We start from the raw sequence: 20,625 nt of genomic DNA, 5'->3' as shown, positions 1-20,625 counted from the left end.
ACCCCCTTCTCATATTAGCAGGATTTAAAAGGGCAGTCACTTGTCTACGGGGAAATTATACCCCCTCCTAATATAAGCAGGATTTAAGGGGGCAGTCACTTTTCTACGGGGAAATTTTACCCCCTCCTAATATAAGCAGGGTTTAATAGGGCAGTCACTTTTCTACGGCGAATTTGTACCCCCTCCTAATATAAGCAGGATATAGGGGGGCAGTCACTTTTCTACGGGGAAATTGTACCCCCTTCTCATATTAGCAGGATTTAATAGGGCAGTCACTTTTCTACGGGGAAATTATACTCCCTCCTAATATAAGCAGGATTTTAACGGGCAGTCACTTTTCTACGGGGAAATTATACCCCCTCCTAATATAAGCAGGATTTAAGGGGGCAGTCACTTTTCTACGGGGAAATTGTACCCCCTCCTAATATAAGCAGGATTTAATTGGGCAGTCACTTTTCTACGGGGAATTTGTACCCCCTCTTTTAAGTGGGAATTGACAGGCAGTCATTTTTCTACGGGGATATTTTACCCCCTGCTTAATTGACGGGAACTGAAAAGGGCAGTCATTTTTCTCTGTAGAAAATTGACTGTACAGTCATTTTTCTACGGAGTCCAAATTCCCCGTCACGAAAACGGGGAATTTGGACTGCGTAGAAAATTGACTGTACAGTCACTTTTCTACGGAGTCCAAATTCCCCGTTACACCGGTACGCGGTACCCGGTACGGAAATAACGCGGAACGGTGACAAATACCAATGAATTGCGTTACGTTACAGGTCCCTGTTCTTAAGCCTACATTTTAAATTAACAATTACCTTTTCGCGAAGAGCGGGCTTCTTACATTGTTTCTGATTAAAACGTTTTTAGTCTATCCTTACCGTTTTAATATGTTGTGTATGTCCTGTGTAGGTCCCTTTACAACCATGCACTCTTTACTTTTTGTTTAGTTAAACGTTTTAAATAAGAGGATTTTTTCTCGTCTACATTGAAGGATGCAAAATGGCCATATATGCCGATGCATCAAAAAATCTTAATCCATTCATTCATTCACCCTGAACGCTGTTTATTTATTTATTTACATTTTACTTGGGATTACCGCTAAGCAGTTTTTCCCATATCTATATATGTACTGTACATAAACTTACATTTTTAGTGCATTATTATTAAAAGATACTATGAACAATTTTTTTTTCTATTAAATAGTTAAGTCACATTTTCTAAAAAAAGATAACAATATATATCCAACTGTAAGGTTAGGTTCACAAATCAAAGATTCCAAACACTGAGGAAACGGAATTTCACAGTTTATAAGAGTTTTATAGAATGTCTCTCTTTCTTGTGTGTATCTATTACACTCAAATAGGATATGATGTATATCTTCCTTGTTGCCACATGTACAGTTTGGGTTTTGTAGAATCCGGATCTTTTGTAAATGACTTTTAGTAGTTGTATGTCCTGACCTAATACGATTTAGTAATACTATCACATTCCGTGAACCTTGAACCTTTGTAAACCAAGGCCTCTTTCTATTGAAATTAGCTATCCTCTGATAAAAGCTGCCTGCATTTTGAAATTCACCTTTGCACCATTCCGTCCAGTTTTCCTTCAACTTTTTCTTCACCCTCGGTAGAAGGTCTGTGTACCAGGTTTTCAACTCCAGTACAGGTTGAATTACCCTAGCTTGTTTTGCATACAAATCTGCCATATCATTTCCTAAATTTTGACAATGTGCTTTAACCCAGGTTAAATGAATTATCTTTCCCCTGCTCCTTAAATTTTGTAAAGTTTTTACACAGTTTATAATGTATGGGGAGCATTTAAATAATAAATCATAATTGGACTGAATTGAATATAATACACTTTTGGAATCCGTTAATATTAATATATTTTTTTCTTGCAATTTATATGTATAAATTAGTGCTTGATAAATTGCATAAGCTTCAGCTGTAAAAATAGAAAAATCTTCCGGTAAATGTATCATAATTGATTCCTTCTTCTGTACATCATAAACAGCACATCCTACATTTTGACTACTTTTTGAACCATCTGTATATATAAAGTAATAATCTTTCCATCTTTCCATGTAATCATATTTGGTATATTGTTCAGGAAAATAAATATCTCTATATTCACAAACAGGAAAATCTAGAGTATATATGGGCTTACTCCTTACTTTCAATAATTTTTGATGATCCTCATAGTACTCATTATATAATTGCACCCATCCTATATCTTCGCAGTTATTAATTTTGCCTGTATCATATAATTCAACCAAGTCGAATAGAATGTCGTTAAACGGATGATTAACTTCTGACATTGTTTTTAACAGATATTTAATAGACATTTCCCTTTTCCTATAACTTAAGTTCCATTCGCATGCTTCCATGTATACAGCAACATTAGGAGTACTCTTCATCAGTCCTAGACACTTTCGTAGAACTTTCCTCTGCATTACTTCCAATGGACGAAATACACGTTCTGAAATTGTATTAAAGACTATAATCCCGTATTCTATTGTTGGTTTGTAATAGTTTTTGTAAAAATTCATCATGGTACTAGGATGACTTCCCCATTTTGTTGTAGCCATAGAACGAAATACATTGTAAATTACTTCTGCCTTTTTCACTAACATTTTTACATGAGGTTTCCATGTTAATTTACTATCAAATATAACGCCTAAATATTTCACTGAATTTTCTATGGGAATGTGTAACTTTTTTGTGTATTGATTCACATTTTTCGGAGCTCCGTTTTTACTAAATATAATCAACTTTGATTTTTCTGACGATATATTCATAGACCTATTCTCAAGAAATTTCTTTATCTCTATTATTTTCGCTTCCATGTTGGTGACTCCTTGATCTACTTGCTTGACACTCTCATATATACATAAATCATCTGCATATTGTATAAATCCAAATGGCTCAGGACATATTCTTTGAACATCCATTAAATATATATTAAAAAGTAAAGGACTTAAAGGGCTTCCCTGTGGAAGTCCCCTTGTTATCCATCTAGGTCCCTCAACTTTATTGTGAAAGTAAAAATATAAACAACGATTTTTTAATAGATTCCAAATTATTTTTAGATGCATATAAGGTATTTTCAGATTTTGTAGAATGTTTAATAATTTATTTATATTTACATTATCATATGCCCCTTTAATATCTAAGAAAGCAGCAATAAGACTACTTTTCCTTTTCATTGTATCATAAATTTTTGATGATAACATTGCCAAGGCATCTGTACACCCCATACCCTTCCTAAATCCAACTTGAAGCCTTGAAAATAATTCCTGTCCCTCTATATGCCAACTTATTCTCTTTAGAATTAATTTTTCAAAAATTTTCCCCAGTACTGAAGACAAAGCTATCGGTCTATAAGATTCTCCTTTATGTGGACTTTTGCCAGGTTTCAATATTGGTAAAATCATTTGAGTGTACCACGATTGCGGTACATTTCCTGAATTCATTATATAATTGTAGATGTTACAAAGATATATTATACCACATTCCGGTAAATTTTGAATCATCGAGTATGTTATTCCATCTTTTCCTGGAGTTGTGTCCTTGGTTCTAATTATTATGTCTCTTATTTCATCGATCATGATATTGGTGTATAATCCTTGTGAATGTCTATCTTTAGGACTGAAAGAGAAAATTTCATCAGGGGCATCTGCAGGTTCGTGTTTATTATTACATGTTACCTTCATAATAAATTCATCTTTCCAGGTTTCTTTGAGTGGTATTAATCGAGGGGTATGTGGTTTGCGGATTGATTTAAATTTAGCCCACACAGTACTGATACTCTCTTTGTTATTTATGTCTTCACAATACTTTTCCCACGATTGTCTTTTTGCACTGATATAACATTTCTTGGCCTGCGCTATTGCTTTCTTATAATTAATCCAAGTTTCCTGATTTGGTATTGTTTTATAAACTTTAGTAGCTTCAATTCTCTGTATTTTAAAATTTTGGCAATCTTTATTCCACCAGTGTACTATTGGATATTTTTTTACAACTTCCTCTTTTGCCCTTGTACATGATCTGTCCATAACAATACTAACAGAATCTACAAAATAATCATATGTACTCTTATCAATATTATTTAAATCTGTATTTTTAAATAAGATTGTAAGTAATTTAGAATATTTATTCCAATCAGCTTCATTAACTTTCCATTTTCTGAGCGGAATAGTGAAAGATCTCACTGAATTAGTATCAGTATAAAAGAAACATGGATAATGGTCACTGGTTCTTTGATCACTGTCTGTTTCCCACTGAAATTGACCACATATATCATCTGACATTAACGTTAAATCTATAGCTGTTGGCCGAGTACCTAATCTTCCTATATAGGTAGCAGACCCGTCATTAATTACAGTAAAGTTGTACAAATCCATACATTCTACTAACACTTTCCCCAACTTATCTTCATCCTGATCTCCCCATATTGTGTGATGGCAATTGAAATCTCCTGCTATAATAAAAGGCTTTTCTATGCATTGAAACATTTGCGATAATCTATTCGTCGTTAATTTCTGTGACTCTGCACCTGTAGGAATATATATAGATATAATACTAACTTTTTGATTCATAAAAGCAATTTTAATTCCTACGACTTCAATTTTGTATGTGTCGTATATAGACAATGTATAATCAAAAGATATAGGTTCAAATGGAATGCTTTCATGAATCATAATTGCAACTCCTTTACTATCATCTTTAATCTTTTCATAAATCATGTGATAATGATTTACTTTAAAATAATTTATGTTTGATGGGTTCACAGAGATTTCCGATAAACATAAAAGTTCAGGTCTATATTCATCTATTAATTTCACCAGATTTTGCTTTCTTGCTTTCAGTGATCTTACATTCCAGTGTACACCCACGAATGTTTTCCATTATTTTTCCTTCCACACCCTAAGGTGTCTCTCCAAAAATTTCCAAATCCTCAATAATTTTCTGCACCTGGCCATTTATTTGTGAGCATTCTGTTAGTATTTCTTTTATATTTAATAAGTCAGAATTTTTAGTTAATGTCGCCATAAGTTTCGCCATTAATTGTAACAAATTATACATAAGATCCTTCTGAGATGTTATGTGAGGAAAGTACACGATTTTTTTCTGTTCTTCATTGTTGTAGATTCCGGTGCTCACCTCCTGCATGCTTCTGTTTGTACTATCCATATCTTCCTCATTTTTCCTTGTCTTAATTACAGTTCCTGTAGACTTTCCATTTAATTGTTTTTGATTACTTTGTAATTTCTTTAGAGAACCTTTACTTGATTCTCCTTCAGAATTTCCATTATAATTCTTTGTTTGTGAATAGGAATTTAGTCTGAAATTTTTTCCATATTTATTTTCAAATTTGGAATAGTCTCTATGATGTTCTGGAGGAACTCTTTTCCATGAAACATTTTCCAAGTATGTATCTGATTTTCTTTCACCCCAATCACTTAAGGCTTCAAATCTGTTTTGTATTGTTATGCTATTTCCTACAACACCAGTCTTTCTTGTGTTAATTTCACTTATTTGACTTTTGTTTATATGGTTTTTTTATTTGATCAGCATATGAGTTGCCTTGAACAACATAATTGCTTGGAACATTACCTGTTATTACTTTCTCTCTTGCATCTTGCCGGGATAAATTATCATATGCCATAACTCTCATGATTTCTCTTTCCATTTCCCATTTTACACATGACTTATCAGTAGCAACATGTTCTCCTCCGCAATTTAAACACTTCGGAGTTTCATTACAATTTTCATGTTCCTCTCTTCCACATCTAGCACACTTAGCTTTATCCTTGCATATGGCTGCTGAATGTGCGAACCTGTAACATTTCTTACATTGCATCACATTTCTAACTTTAGGAGTAACATCGAAAATGTGACTAACCACTATAATCTGTTTAGGCATTTCTTGAGATCTAAACGTGATTGATATTAGCTTAGTAGGAACAAAATAATATGAACCATCATCTCTTCGAATTCTCTTTTTCATTCTTTCCACTGATATTACTGTCGGGTCTTCAATACTTTCCTTAATTTCCTCCTCTTCAAATTCAGTGGGTACACCATATATCAATCCTTCCTTCATCAATAAGGATTCTGGGATGAACACATCAATATTATTTTCTTTATGAAAATGCATATTTTTCATGAAATTGTTAGCTTCATTCCTGGTGTAAAAATAAATCTTTGCTCTATATAAGCCACTTGGTTGGATATATCTGACCCTTATATCTTTCTTTCGCAATTCATTGCCTATTTTCATAGAGTTAAATTTCTTTTCTGCACCTTTAGTACTAGTCATTATTACTAAATATGGCCCATTATGTGCATCATAATACATTTTACACTTGTCTACATTATTTTCTCTTCGACCTTCTCCAAACGTGTGTACTTTATCTCTATTATCTAACCTGTCTATCCTTACCGCTTTTGCTGTAACTTGATCATCTTCATAAGATCTGACTCTTTTAGCTTGTTTTCTAGATGTTTCTTCTATAATGTTATCTTCTATAACAATATCATTGTCTTCTACCAAGTTCGTTATAATTTCTACTTGATTATTAAGTTCCATGTAACCTATGGCATCCGCCATGACGTTAACAAGAACTGCCTTACGAAAATCACATTAATGAGTATAATTCCTTTTACCGTAGTTTTAAACTTCAACTTAAATAAGTATATGAGATTAACTCAATTCCAGTCACAAAATTATCTCTTTATAAACAGCACTCACTTAATTAACAACTATTAATATTACCACAATATTACACAAACAGCTCAGTTTCCATCAACCACAGGCTATCCTCACCCTGAACGCTGGCCCCCTCCTTCCATGTTCTTCTTCACATATTTCCAGTAGGAATGCCCTATTTGGCGTTGGACTGGGACCTCCGAGAGATACTTATACTTATGTACGGGCCTCACACCAGCTTTCGTGACGTCACAGGATTAGTGAAGTATAGTCCATTTACATTTAACGAAGTGCATTGTAAGAGTATAATATTTAGTTTTCTGAGTGGATAGTCCTCTCTTATTCGTTCAGAACGTTGCTTCCACCTGAAGAACGTTTCAAATGTTATATGACATTGGGAAATACGTAAATAATACTGATAAAAGTAAAATCCAATCTTTACCGTTCTGCATAAAGTACCTTTCTTTTCAAATTACCAATGGAAAAAAGGCGATATACAAGTAGATAAAATTTCATCCAATTTGGAACTTACTTTAAGTTCGTAAAGAATTATCGTCGTTAGTATATAATTGCTATTAAATTGCTGTGGAATGAGAACTTACTGTCCAAGTTATGTATGCAAGATAATTTTGTAAAAGTTTACGTACAGATGATTGAGGAAAGAGCTTGTAAGATTAGAATTTCGTATTAAATAAGCTCTCCAACTTTCGAAACTCAATTCCCGTGTCTAATTTAATAAAGGTTTAATTTTCTAGAAATCTGGTAAATATTTGGATGCACAAGTTCCCGTGGTTTGGTTGTAGGCTACATTCTTTAAAAAATCTTTTTTCGCATCAAAATCTTAACATGCAAGCAAAGAGAGAAAGTGTACAAATGGTAATGCAACAAACGTCTAGCCTAACCTATTCGCAATACCTAAATGCTAAGAATACCAATCTTAATTGATCTAACTGTAAGTCAAGCCTATGAAAAGGGATTTACGATCACACGGAAAATGAAACTCGTTGAGAATATTAATGCAACATGCAAGCAACTTACTTTAATTAAGAAGCCCAAAGCAAAAAGCAAGAGAATACAATACACCTCATGCTCTATCAGGAGATTATTGTTAAAAGAATATCGTATTCTAAAGTCCTTATAATTATATTCCTTTTTGGTAAGCATGCTAGATAATGGTAAAAACCAAGACACAAGTTAGGCAAGTTATTTTTCAGGATCATTCATCCCTAATAACGACAATTTACTTCTAACTGAACCTGGACATGTACTGAAATCGTGTCATGCAAATATTCGCTGACATATAAGTTGATAATTAAATTTTTCCCTTGTGCTTGTAATATTTAGAACAGGTTGAGAGGTTGAGATAATATCTCGCTCTCCTACTTTTCCACAGAGCATAAATGTAATAAATCACAATGACTGACTATTCTTTACATAGTAAAGTTTCACTTTAGCAACTTGTCTACATTTCCAAATACCTTAAATGCTGGTGACACAAGTATACGTTTTTATATAATTAGTTCGTTAACTACATCGCAATAATCAAAAAGAACTTCCTGTTTTTGCCAGAAATAATTGACAAAGCGAAAATATAACAACCATTACCGAGTACAAAGGTACAAAATTATCCACAATGTATTTGTGAAATATGCTAATAAAATTTTACAAAGTCGTAAAATTCTATCGATGTACATTGTATTTCTTTCACGTCATGTGTATCAAGTACATAATTCTTGTAAACTGGAACATAGCATGAAGAAGTATATCCTTTACTGTGACTGGAAAAAAAATGTGTTAAAGACATGACTCTTGCACAATTTCAGACAACGTATGAGCAATAAAACGGACATATAAATAACAATCAACATTTCTTCTTGTTAAATAAAGTAATGTAATAGTTACAAAGTCGGCATTCATGTAATTAATATTACCATTCAGCTATGTTCACAAATTCCTAAATGTCGTACACATCGCACTTAGTGTTGTCCACGGGACGAGACGGGACAGGCTTTTAAAAATTCGAGACGAGACGAGATAGACCATGTGTCATGAGACAAACGAATATTTTCGAGATGAGACAGCATTTCCACGAGAGTTCCACGAGACGAGACAGGCCAAAGTCTCGTCTCGTGGGCAACACTAATCGCACTGATTGAACACACACTTTTTTTTTTTACTAACATTTAATTAAATGTTGTACTACATCCAAAAAATGTTGTACTACATCCAAACGCATAAATTTACTTGGGACTGTTTAGGAGACAACTATGTTTAGTTTGCGATAACAATTATTGTTCTTCCTCTGAAATGAATAGATTTACAGGAACTCTTTATCGTACAAATCGCTCATTCAAATAGGCTACATTTATTTCGCCAGAACACACGACTAATTTTTTGACGTCGTCAGTCCTTTGACGTCATCAGGTTGCGGTCGTATACGGAGTATACACGAAGTATACGCATCTTGGAGGCCCCGCTTAGCTTCAATTTCTCTCCAGGAGGTCCGCAAGTCCCCACCAAAAGATGGCGTTGCAAAATTTTAAGGGTTTTCTTCAAATTAAGGCGAGCTAAGATCACAGCAGATGGCTAATGTAATGAAAATTAAAATAAAATAACAAAAAATACAAGATTAGAAGCAAATGGGGACTCGATTTTAAGTAGAATGTAGGGTGCCTAACATATTTTATGGTTTAACAGGGTTTCCCGATGGTGCAGTGGTTGCATCGTAGCCTTGTAATCAAGGGGGTCCCGGGTTCGATACCCGGTGCACGCACAAAGTGGTTCGGATCCCACTTTAAACTCTAGGTCCAGTCCCGATTAGCCTTACTGTGCATAAAGTGGACTTGAAACACCAAATCAATCTGTAGGCCGGTATTCCAAATAATGTAAAGAAAAAGTCCTGAAAAACTCAAGAACTTTGGATTTGTTATTTTGGTAGACACCCTGTTATTTAACTAAAAACTACCCAAGATGAAACTTCTGGAACCATTTCAATTACGGTAATTGCTGAATATTTGTTTGCTATTACAGGTCATAATGCGAAGGTTGAGAGATTAATTTCATTACCATCAGCACAACGGACTCACGATAATTTTTTTTTATATATAAAGTCTGTAAGAGGTTTGGTACGTACTGGTCCATATAATATCGAAGAGTTTGAGTGTCCTGTCTCCCATAAATATTTGACTAAACCTGAAATTTTGGGAAAAATTGGCTCCTCTGAGAAGTACAGTTAAACAGGTGCATTGTTTAGTATGACTACAAGTTTGGAAAATTTGAAATAAAGAATTCATTAAGAAATCTTTCTTTTTTAACTGAAAAGTGTCAATTTTAAATTACTCTGTAACGTGTTCTATAGAAATATGTATTATTTATTGCGAATGTTTTGTGTCCTACATTTTGACTCAATGTCCTACATTTTGGAACATTATATCCTAAATTTCTCTTATAGCGATCTGGTAACCCTAAGAGAGGGGCAACCACAATTTTTGTCTGATGGGCTAAGAATTTTAGATCCGTTGCCAGAAATTCTTATTGGTCAGCTCAATGATAAAACTTTTTAAAAAATTAAAGTGCTCCCCTGTGCTTTGCATCACGCCATGAAGGCGTATAGATGTGTGTCAGGGCCCCACACTTTCTTGATCACGGCCAAAGTTGGGGTGATGTAATTTGCACCGCGTCCCCAGAGTATCCTCCAGGTACTCACTTTATACGACGCTGGGTGGGTGCCGGAGCTCCTTGAACAGGTGGAAAAAATCCCGGTTTTCCCTGCCGGAATAGAACCTGAATCTCTCTCATGCCTCTCATGGTAGTCAGACGCCCTAACGACCGAGCTACCGCTGCTTTTATGATAAAATTTTAATAATAATAATAATAATGAGAGAGCCCTATTGCTCTTCTGTCTCTCTCTCTCTCTCTCTCCATCTATCTTCAAGTTGGGAGAGGGAGAGAACGAGGGAGCGAAGATAATGAAACAAAAAGAGGAAGAGAAAAAGAAGGGGAGAAAGAAAAGGAAAATGTAATTATTATTATTATTAGTAGTAGTAGTAGTATTATCAGTGTGCTCATAATTATTATTATTATTATTATAAACTAATAAACCAAACTGATTAAAAATTTATCATCATTTCCACTATTATTATTATTATATCGTAGATGAGACTTTTCAACTGGAAGCACCACATGAATGATTATCCAGCACAACTGTCTTATTTTTAATATTTTTGGGGACATTTCCATCTTTGGGAAATGGTAGAACTGCCGATTCTTTATCTTCTTTGGGAAAGATTGGATATCTCCGTGATAAAAGCGTGATTTTAATATATTTGATTTCAGCGCCATCGTCGTAAAATGGCTGAAACCACAGATTATTTACCTCCTTTGGGAAAAGATTGGATACCTCCGTGTTAAAAGCGTGATTCAGATTATCTCGGGCTATGGACCAGGTGAATTGTGGAAATGATTCCAAGCTTTCGAGAGCTAACATCACTCTCATCTTCAGGGTAGAAGTGAAGCCTACCTGGTCGATAGCCCGTGAGAATCTGTTCATCATTCGTCGCCAGAACAGCTTCAAGTCTTACTTTAGTCTTTAATATAGTTGATTTCAGCGCCATCATCGTAAAATGGCTGAACTACAGATTATTAACCTCCCTTGGGAAGAGATTGGATACCTCCGTGTTGAAAGCATGATTTTAATATAGTTGATTACAGCGCCATCATCGTGAAATGGCTCAACGATTGATCATTTACCTCCCTTGGGAAAAGATTTGATACCTCCATTCTAAAAGCGTGAATTTAATATGTTTGATTTTAGCGCCATCATCGGGTCATCGGGAAATGGCTGAACTACAGTTCACTTACGTCCTCTGGGAAAGATTGGATTCTTTATCTTAGCGAGATTTTCATACATTTGATTTCAGCGCCATCATCGGGAAGCAGCAGAACTACAAATCATATACTATACCTTCTTTCGGGGTATGTGTCCTTTCCCAGAGGTAGGTAAACTGTAGTTCAGCCATTTCCCGATGATGACGCTAGAATAAAATATATTACAATCACGCTTTTAACATGAAGGTATCCAATCTTTCCTCAAAGGAGGTAAACAATCTGTAGTTCAGCAGTTTCCCGCTGATGGTGCTGGAATCAAATGTATTAAAATCACGTTCTTAACATGGAGGTATCCAATCTTTTCCACAGGGAGGCAAGTAATGTGTAGTTCAGCAGTTTCCCGCTGATGGTGCTGGAATCAAATATATTAAATCTCGCTCTTAACATGTAGCCAAAGGGACGTAAATAATCTGTAGTTCAGCCATTTCCCGATGATGGCGTTGGAATCGAATATATTAAAATTTCACTTTCAACATGGAGGTATCCAATCTTTCTCGAAAGGAGGTAAATAAACTGTAGTTCAGCAGTTTCCCGATGATGGCGCTGGAATCAAATATATTAAAATCACGCTCTTAACATGGAGGTATCCAATCTTTTCCAAAGGGAGGCAAGTAATGTGTAGTTCAACAGTTTCCTGTTGATGGCGCTGGAATCAAATATACACTGCTGGACAAAAAAAAACGGACACTTGCATTTTTGTGATAACGCATAAATTCTGATTCGAAGGCTAACTAAATGTTGCAGAAATTATTGGAAATAAGAAAACCTGAATATATTCAACAGAAAGCAAATTAAAATGTATTGTTAATAAGTTAAATTAAAACATAAACGAAAGTTACAGAAAACTACCAAAAAAATTAGAAAACAAAATCTTAGCAATTTTTTTTTTTTTAAATATTGTTAACTGTTACTGGTGGGGTATGTAAGCTGTCTAGTAACGGGTGTTACCTCCCCTGCCATCAATTACAGCTTGTAACCGCCTTGGCATACTTCGAATAAGGTTGGCAATCAACTCTTGGTCCAATTGCAGCCATTCTTCTTGAGTAGCACGTTTCTGGAACTATTGCGCGGTTTCTGATATGTCGTTTCAGTTGATCCCAGACGTGCTCTATCGGATTTAGGTCCGGACTTTGTGGTGGCCATTCTAATCGCGTAATCGCAACTTCATCCAAGTACTCCGTGACAATATTCGCAATGTGAGGACGCGCATTGTCATGCATAAAAACAATGTCCGGGCCTATGAATGGTGCATATGGTACTATATGATCTGCCACACATTCTGTAATATACCTGCGAGCTGCCATTGCCCCATCTCTACAAGAACCAACTCTGTACGTCCTTGTAAAGTGTCCGGTTTTTTTTGTCAAGCAGTATATTAAATCACGCTTTTAACATGGAGGTTTCTATCTGCTTCAAAGGGAGGTAAATAATCTGTAGTTCAACCCATTTCCCGATGATGGCGTTGGAATGAAATATATTAAAATTTCGCTTTTAACATGGAGGTATCCAATATTTCCCCAAGAAGGTAAATAAGTAGTTCAGCCAATCGTCGATGATGATGATAATAATAATAATGGAGAGAGAGAGAAAGAGAGAGAGAGAGAGAGAGAGAGAGAGAGAGAGAGAGAGAGAGAGAGAGAGAGAGAGAGAGATAGAAAAACGTTTGCTCATAGAAGAGAAACTGAAAGTGACTGGTCTACGTAGTTTGACACAACTGAGAAATATCGTCGGACAAGACAACAAGAGACTGAATTAAATCAAATTCAACCACTTTCTATAACGTGAAACGCCATAACGAAACAATCAACATTGAAGTATTATCAAAGCGAAGTGAAATGTATACAAAACACGCATAGCCCGTAACGCAAATACCAAACTGACATTTTAGCAACTGGTTCAGGAAACCTGGGTCCTCGCAGAAAACCGTCCCACATTCCAGATTTACACCAGCAGCGCTCAAATGCATTCCCCGCGTATTAATGTTAAGACATTATGTCCGATCAAACTTCATGGACATAATTTCTGTGGAAATTATTCTACCAGCTTACTTCAATTGGTATTACAATTTAATGTGCCAGTACATCGATCAAGTATGGGAACAAAAAACAGTAAAATAAAGTCTCGAGCACGTGATGAAGTTCCAACCACCAGAATCTGTGATAAATGTGCCCGATGTTACGTAAGGTTAATATCTTTTACTATCGTGTTTATTACATCTGCCAACGTAAATGGTACAAGGAAAATAAGAACAGTGTTGAAATGCCTACCTTCGATCACCAAACGCCATTCGATCAGATTAGAAAGAAGACAAACGACGCACCCACCTCTTCTACATGCAGCTCCTCGCAGTGCAGTGAAGGCGGGCGCGCGTGCGTGCCTCTTTCAGGTGGTACGATGACGTAATCGTAGAATTTCCCTCCTATGTGTCAAAAATCCTGTTTTAAAAAAAATGAAATCCCCAGAATTTTTCCAAATGTAGTGATAGATTTGATGTGGTTGTTTTATTTTACTTCCTATCTGCCACTTTTGGCTCATCGCGAAGACGAGGATAAACGGTGAGAAATTCATGAGAGGACACTCACAAACACACAAGCCCCACAAAGGGTTATATTGGCTGAGTCCAGACGCCAGAGCCACGTTAGTCTGCAAAATTCAGTCCAAGGACTGGACTACGTGGAAGAGAGGTTAACATTTGGGTGCTTACGGGAAGCCAATAAGTTGAGTATTTTATGAGTAATTATAATACATTAAAATGATAAAAACGCAATTGTACTACATACTGATTAGTAGAAGCAAATTTAATTTTGATTAACACGAGGCGGTGCACGAGACTTCAGAAATGTTGAAAGTGGGAGACTCCGACGCAAAATACACCACAGCATATTTTTTTTCATAGTTGAGAATCAATGTAATAACATTTTATTTAAACGAAATAATTTTATATGTGTGTGTGTAACTACTACATAGATGCACGAACATCTATGAAAATACCACAACATTTTGATTAGTTCTTATGATGAACACAATAACAATAACAAACCAACTCGAAAAGTATCGAAATCTTTCTTCCCAGGAAGAAAACTCTGTATGTGCACGTACGGTATTAATATGAATGACGCAAATTCAAAATTATTTTCCCGTTCTTACTGTGTAAACGAAACATTACACTTCTCCATTACAAATAAGCACATACTGTATGTAAAGTTTCCTTCCTTCTGAAGGAGGCCACGAGACAACTTGAGCTATCCAACCTTTGAGTAACGAGTGAATGCTTATTTTTCTAATACAGACGCCTTTGTGGAACTTGCAGTCTTCTATCCAGGCCTGGATTTAGGGGACAGGCCTGGTGGGCCATCATAAACAAAGGGGGTCAGAGAAGAAACAAAAACACTTTGAAAAATATTTAGAAGGTCATTTAGGTGGCTATAACTCAGGCTGGTAGGTCTAGAGTCCAAATATGATAATTTAGGAAGTCATCATTCTGTAATCTATTTTCGTTTGCGATTGCATATTTCTTTCCTGTATACATTTGTTATGAACAAATGTTTCAGTCACGTAATTTTCTTAAATTGAATTTTCTTACTTCTATATTTTCTTATGAGATTTATTATAATTTAGAAAAATAATGTTAATTCTAGATGGTTACACTACTGAAAAAACAGAATAGCATGCTTACAGTTTATGTATGGAACAAGACATGAAATCTAGGATAAAGTAACTGTAAAAGTAAATTACAGTTGAAAACTTGAAAAAAAAATGAGTGAGATTTGCCCCTTTGTCTGTTTACGTTTTGTTATTTTGAGTCCACTTTATGCACAGCTAGGTTAATCGGGACTGGACTTACAGTTTAGAGTGGAATCCGAATAACTATGGGTCTCCACTGGGTATCGAACCTGGTACCCCCTGATTACAAACACTAAGTTGATGACGAAGCCAGTTTATTAAGATACAAAAACATTAACATGTAACGTTTCAACTAAACTAACTTAGTTTAGATCTTCGTCTGAGGAAGACCCTGATACAGGGTTGAAACGTTACATGTTAAGTGTTTTTATATCTTAATAAACTGCCTTGGTCAGCAACTTAGTGTTTTTAATATGGAAGGAAGGCTTAGTTTTATTACCCTTGATTACAAGGAGACAACGATACCCCTTCGTCGTTATATTGAACACATCTCAATGATACCACAGATTTTTGTCTTGTCAGCTACCTCCTATATAAATTCTTAAATATTACAGTTCCTCAGAGGAGTCTGTGTTAATAATCTTACTAGACTACTTACGTTATAAATTATGTTATATCATAACAATCAACACTTTAGATGAATTTCCAGTGCGTGTAACTTAAGTAAATATTGAGTAATATAACATAACAATGACTACCGACGTTATCTGACTTACTTTCCTTGATTCTGACTTTGGACTTGAATAGCCGAAGATAATGTACATTTTTAAAACTCTTTTGTAACTTTCTATTCGAAATATATGATCTCATCGCTTGGCGTTCCATAATGGTAGTCTTGAATAATTTTACTTGTGCCTTGAATATTTTTCCTGTCCAACACTTTCAATGGAAAGAATATCCACCTTCTCGAGTAGTATTTATTATTTTCGTTATTTGGGAGCAGTATTTAAACTTAAGAATTAATTTGCAGAACATTCCAGTGTAAAAAACTCACAGACCTCAAGTTGACCCACGTCCCTGTCCGGTACCTTGAGGTCTGTGAAAGAACTATACACAGCTCAAGGTGTACGTGACGGTCTGGCGTTTCTTCAATCACGCCTTGTGCGCAGAGGCGCCAATTTAAGATAATTTGGGGGAGGGGGGCCGAAAGTACCTTGCCGCCCCAAGTCAGCGCCATTTACTCAAGCTGAATTGCATCTGAGACGTCATCATGGTTGGAATTGTCAGTATAAAGCGCTGCAGAGCAAGAGACCCCTGGTCAGGTAGGAGTGTATCAATCATCAATCAGATTCATCGTCGTGATTAACCCGGGAGGTAGAAAGATGACGTAAAGTAAGCAAAATAGAAACGATCATCATAGTCATCTCACCTTGACGCTCAACCTTCAAAAGAACCAATTTTTTTTTGGGACCAATGGGAACCAATAGCATTATGACATCTTTTATCATAAGATAAGGAAACTGCATCACTTTTCCTCTGTATTGAAATGAAAAGGGCAGCTTTATATACTGTATAATACTTTTTATTTCCTTATAATCTGTATATTTACACTTTGTACATTCAAAATATACAATGGTAATTTATTCACAAGATCGACACAGCTACATTACATACAGAGATACAATTCTGTACAAACTAGACAGAAATAAATAAATCTTCGCTTTCCAGGTACAGAGTTCATAGTGAAAGAGTTGGGAGTTTATTCTTAGGTTATTATTTTTACAAAAGTATTCATAACTTGGCATTTTTTGGCAAAATATAACTTGAGTACGAAGTTTAACAAAATATATATTAGTACATATAAAATGTCAATTTTGAATATAAAATTCAGTAGAGATTTTTGTATCTGAGAGTAAATCGGCATTTCGTTCTGCTGTTTGAACTATATTTCAAACAAACCATAAAATGTTAATTTTATGACAGATGAATCATGGGGTTTTCATAAGTTTTTCAACAAACAAGAAATATGATTGTTTTTATTATAATTTTATGGAGAATGCAAAATTACTTCTTATTTCTTGTAGTCACACCAAATTTTCCTAAAAACTGTACATGCTATAATTTGTTGGTTGTAAGAATCACAGGTACATATTTACTTAAAAAGGCACTTTTGAACATACGAATTTGTAAAAAATAGGTATATTTATAAAACTTTATTCTACGATTGCATTTGTGTTCGCTATCTCGATAACTCTTTTGGCTAGATACGATCATTGACTAGTAATAGTCAAATTGCATGTTAATCATTGTAACAGAGTTCATAAGATTATGCAACTATGCAGACAAGAGTAAGTAACATTAAGGGTAATCTAAAAATATTTTGCTAGAAAATGTAGTTCTAACATGTTATTGCCATAACAATATTTCAAGTAAGGTTATTGCACTGGAAATATAATCCTCACAGAATCTTTAAAATGGAAAATAATATACAATTTCTTTAACTAAAGCTTGAGCATGATTTTTTTTAGAAAACATTAAAATTGTTGTCAGTGCGACAATGTTGATATGTAAACACACACACTCAATCATCCACATAATTAAATATGCAGTTAAAACAAGACCACTCTCTAGGGAAGGACAAAGAATGTTTTAAAACGCACGCACACACACACACACACACACACACACACACACACACACGTGGGGAAGAAGAAAACGTAAAACAATGTATTGCTTCCCATCGGATTTTTTTTGGTAAACTCGTATTGTAATAAGACGTACATTCAGTTTCCTGCTGAAATCACAAAGTACGATATAGAAAAAAGTATGGTAATCGAAAATATGTACAAAAAGGACAGGAGAAAAGATTAGTTTCACGTGTATGCTACAAACGAAACGAAACTTTTTATTCTAGTTTTATTTCTTCTAGCAGATGGGCAATGACTAACTATTGAAATGTATAAAAATATGTACATAACTTTTCGAAATGTACTTTTCTAGAGGTTCTTTAATCTGGATTTTCATGTTACTTCATGTAACGGGAGATAAAACATTCAAATGCCCAAAATAAGATAAAATATTTCACATCAAAGTATCAGTAAAGATAAAGAGTTGATGAGGTAGATTTGTTACAGTTGTCTTTACACATAAAAAATAGGGATTGTCGTCCTTCCTAGGTGGTCTGTTGTTAAGCAATAACTGAACATAGCCATAGCACCAAAATAGTGCTGACGTTTATCGTGTGCCAACACTAGGCATTTGAGAGAATCATGTAACTCAGAATACATATATACGTTACAGCATTGAGTTAGTTTCAACTTTATTTTGTTTGCTTACCATTATACCACTGGCTATAAAAAAATGCCTCACTTTTTTTTTCAAAAAAAGAAATGTTCGACTATGATGCAATAGTCGTGGTCATAGAAAAATTCTTGCTAAAAAGCGGATGCTGATGGATCTTGGACTGCCAACTCGCCCATGACGGGAAGCAGGTCTTCAATAAAACGGCCACGGCATCAAACCTCCGTTCGCTTGCATCAACCCAGATCTTGTTCAAAAGATCCAGGAGCTACGTTCTCGACTTATCCATGGTTAGATCACCATAAGAGCAGCTCCTACCTGCAGCCACACCCCTCCACCACCATGTCCTGATAGTTTTTAAGAACCACCTTGTTCTCTTCGTTGAGGTACAGCATCGATATTGGCGAGAGGTCCGTAGGTATGCAACACGCTTTGGGGGCCGTGCTGGGATTGACTGAATTCATAAGAGTCTGAACTATCGCGTGATTTGTCGAGTTCAAGTGATCGGCCAGGGGAAACGGACAGTCGCCGTCACAATAGAAGGCATCGTAGCCCTGGGGAGCCACTATCCAGTCGTCCCAACCGACCTCCGAAAAGTCCACATATAAACTATGCCTACGACACGTTTCCCTGGCGTCCTTTCTTCTGTGTTTCCTGGATGGAAAACGTTTCGTTCTTCTCCTCGCTTTGCCGTCGTCCGTGTACGTGAACAACAGCGGTTGACTCTTCGCCCACTGCTCTCGCGTTTCCACATCGGAATCGCCACTAGAGTCCGCACTACGTTTCAAGCGAATGTGCTCGGTGCTCGCGACCGACCCGTCCACTTTAGTCACTTCGACGAGAAGTCCGTAGTTTTCCTTCGGGTACTCCAGCCACCTCTGGACGGCCGGCATCACGTCCATCGTGACGTCCTCACTGTCTTTAACGTCCACCACTTTGGTATCTATGAGCCGAAGTATGGGTTCCCTAGAACCTCGACGTCCAGGTCGCACCACATCGTGAACTAGTATCTGCTGCAAGCTCCTCCTGCGTTTGCCCTTCGTCGCCACTGGAGCGCGGGAGAGTCGGATGTCAGCCGCCATTAGCCGCTCGTTGGTTGGGATTCCCTTCAAGTCGAACAGCAACCGAAATCGATTTCTGGGGAATGTTGCATCTACACTGCTCTCTGGAAAGAAAGAAACAAATTTAAGTAACGATGTTTGTATTTTTAATCCGCAGCAACTACATTTTGTTCAATTGAAATAGAAGAAATATCTTTTTCGAAGAGCTACGAGGGAAAATGGTAATTACTTGCAGTTTCATCAGAATTTTACCCAAATATGCTCTGGAAACTCCTACTTCGTAAGTATACCCTCATGACCGTATATATATATAGAGAGAGAGCAATAATGAGAGGGGTTTAGCTTACAGAACCCCAAGGATAGTAAAATTTTAATTCTTACAGACAATAATAATAAATATTACTTGATGTTATAACACTTGAAAAAGTGTTACTAATTATTGATTCATTTGGTCGATTTTTCTTTGCATTTCTTCCACTTTTGGCTAATCGCGAAGATGAGGATGAATGACGATATGACTAAATTGATGAAGAGACACAAAGAACACCCATCTGGCCTGGATTCGAACCCGGTACCCCTGGCGTCGTAGCATGCTCTGCTTATTACTTCGCCACGGAGGCCGGCTGATACTAATTATTATTATTAAATAATCTAATTGTATATATCAACATCCACCTATTAAAAATAACATTTTTTTGTTATACTCATTGTAGGAGTACCTACATTCATATTTCAATTCTCAATTTTTGTAAAAATTCCATCAAACTATGCTTGGATTTACACTTTGTGAGACTACATACAACTAATTATTTTCAATTACAGTATATTTTTACCACAACAAATTATGAAGGATGCTTAGGTTATGAGAAAATATTATTATTGTAATGGTAAAATACCATTATTGTAAAGAAAATGTGACCACTTATTATAAATAACACCCATAAATATATTTTTAAAATTCTTACAAGTAGCATAATGAAATCATTAATTGTTGATTTGATTATGTAGGAGAAATATGACGATTATTTTCAGACGAAGTTCC

At 35.7% G+C, this 20,625-nt stretch overlaps 1 protein-coding gene across 4 annotated transcripts in view; it reads right to left on the bottom strand.

Annotated features, from left to right (window-relative positions):
• Positions 1 to 16,806: 16,806 nt before the first annotated feature.
• The window catches only part of LOC145987812 (protein decapentaplegic-like), a 64,847-nt gene continuing 61,028 nt past the window's right edge, over positions 16,807 to 20,625 (bottom strand). For all 4 annotated transcript variants that reach the window (XM_083122531.1, XM_083122530.1, XM_083122532.1 and 1 more), the window contains exon 3: positions 16,807 to 19,687. In XM_083122531.1, coding sequence (XP_082978657.1) covers positions 18,837 to 19,687 — 851 coding nt within the window. In that variant the 3' untranslated portion in view covers positions 16,807 to 18,836. The remainder of the gene's footprint in view (positions 19,688 to 20,625) is intronic.

Source organism: Lepisma saccharinum, chromosome 5, assembly GCF_977018435.1.
Source record: "Lepisma saccharinum chromosome 5, izLepSacc3.1, whole genome shotgun sequence".
In the NCBI taxonomy this organism is placed as follows: Eukaryota; Metazoa; Arthropoda; class Insecta; order Zygentoma; family Lepismatidae; genus Lepisma; species Lepisma saccharinum.
This window is presented reverse-complemented; position numbering and strand designations above follow the sequence as displayed.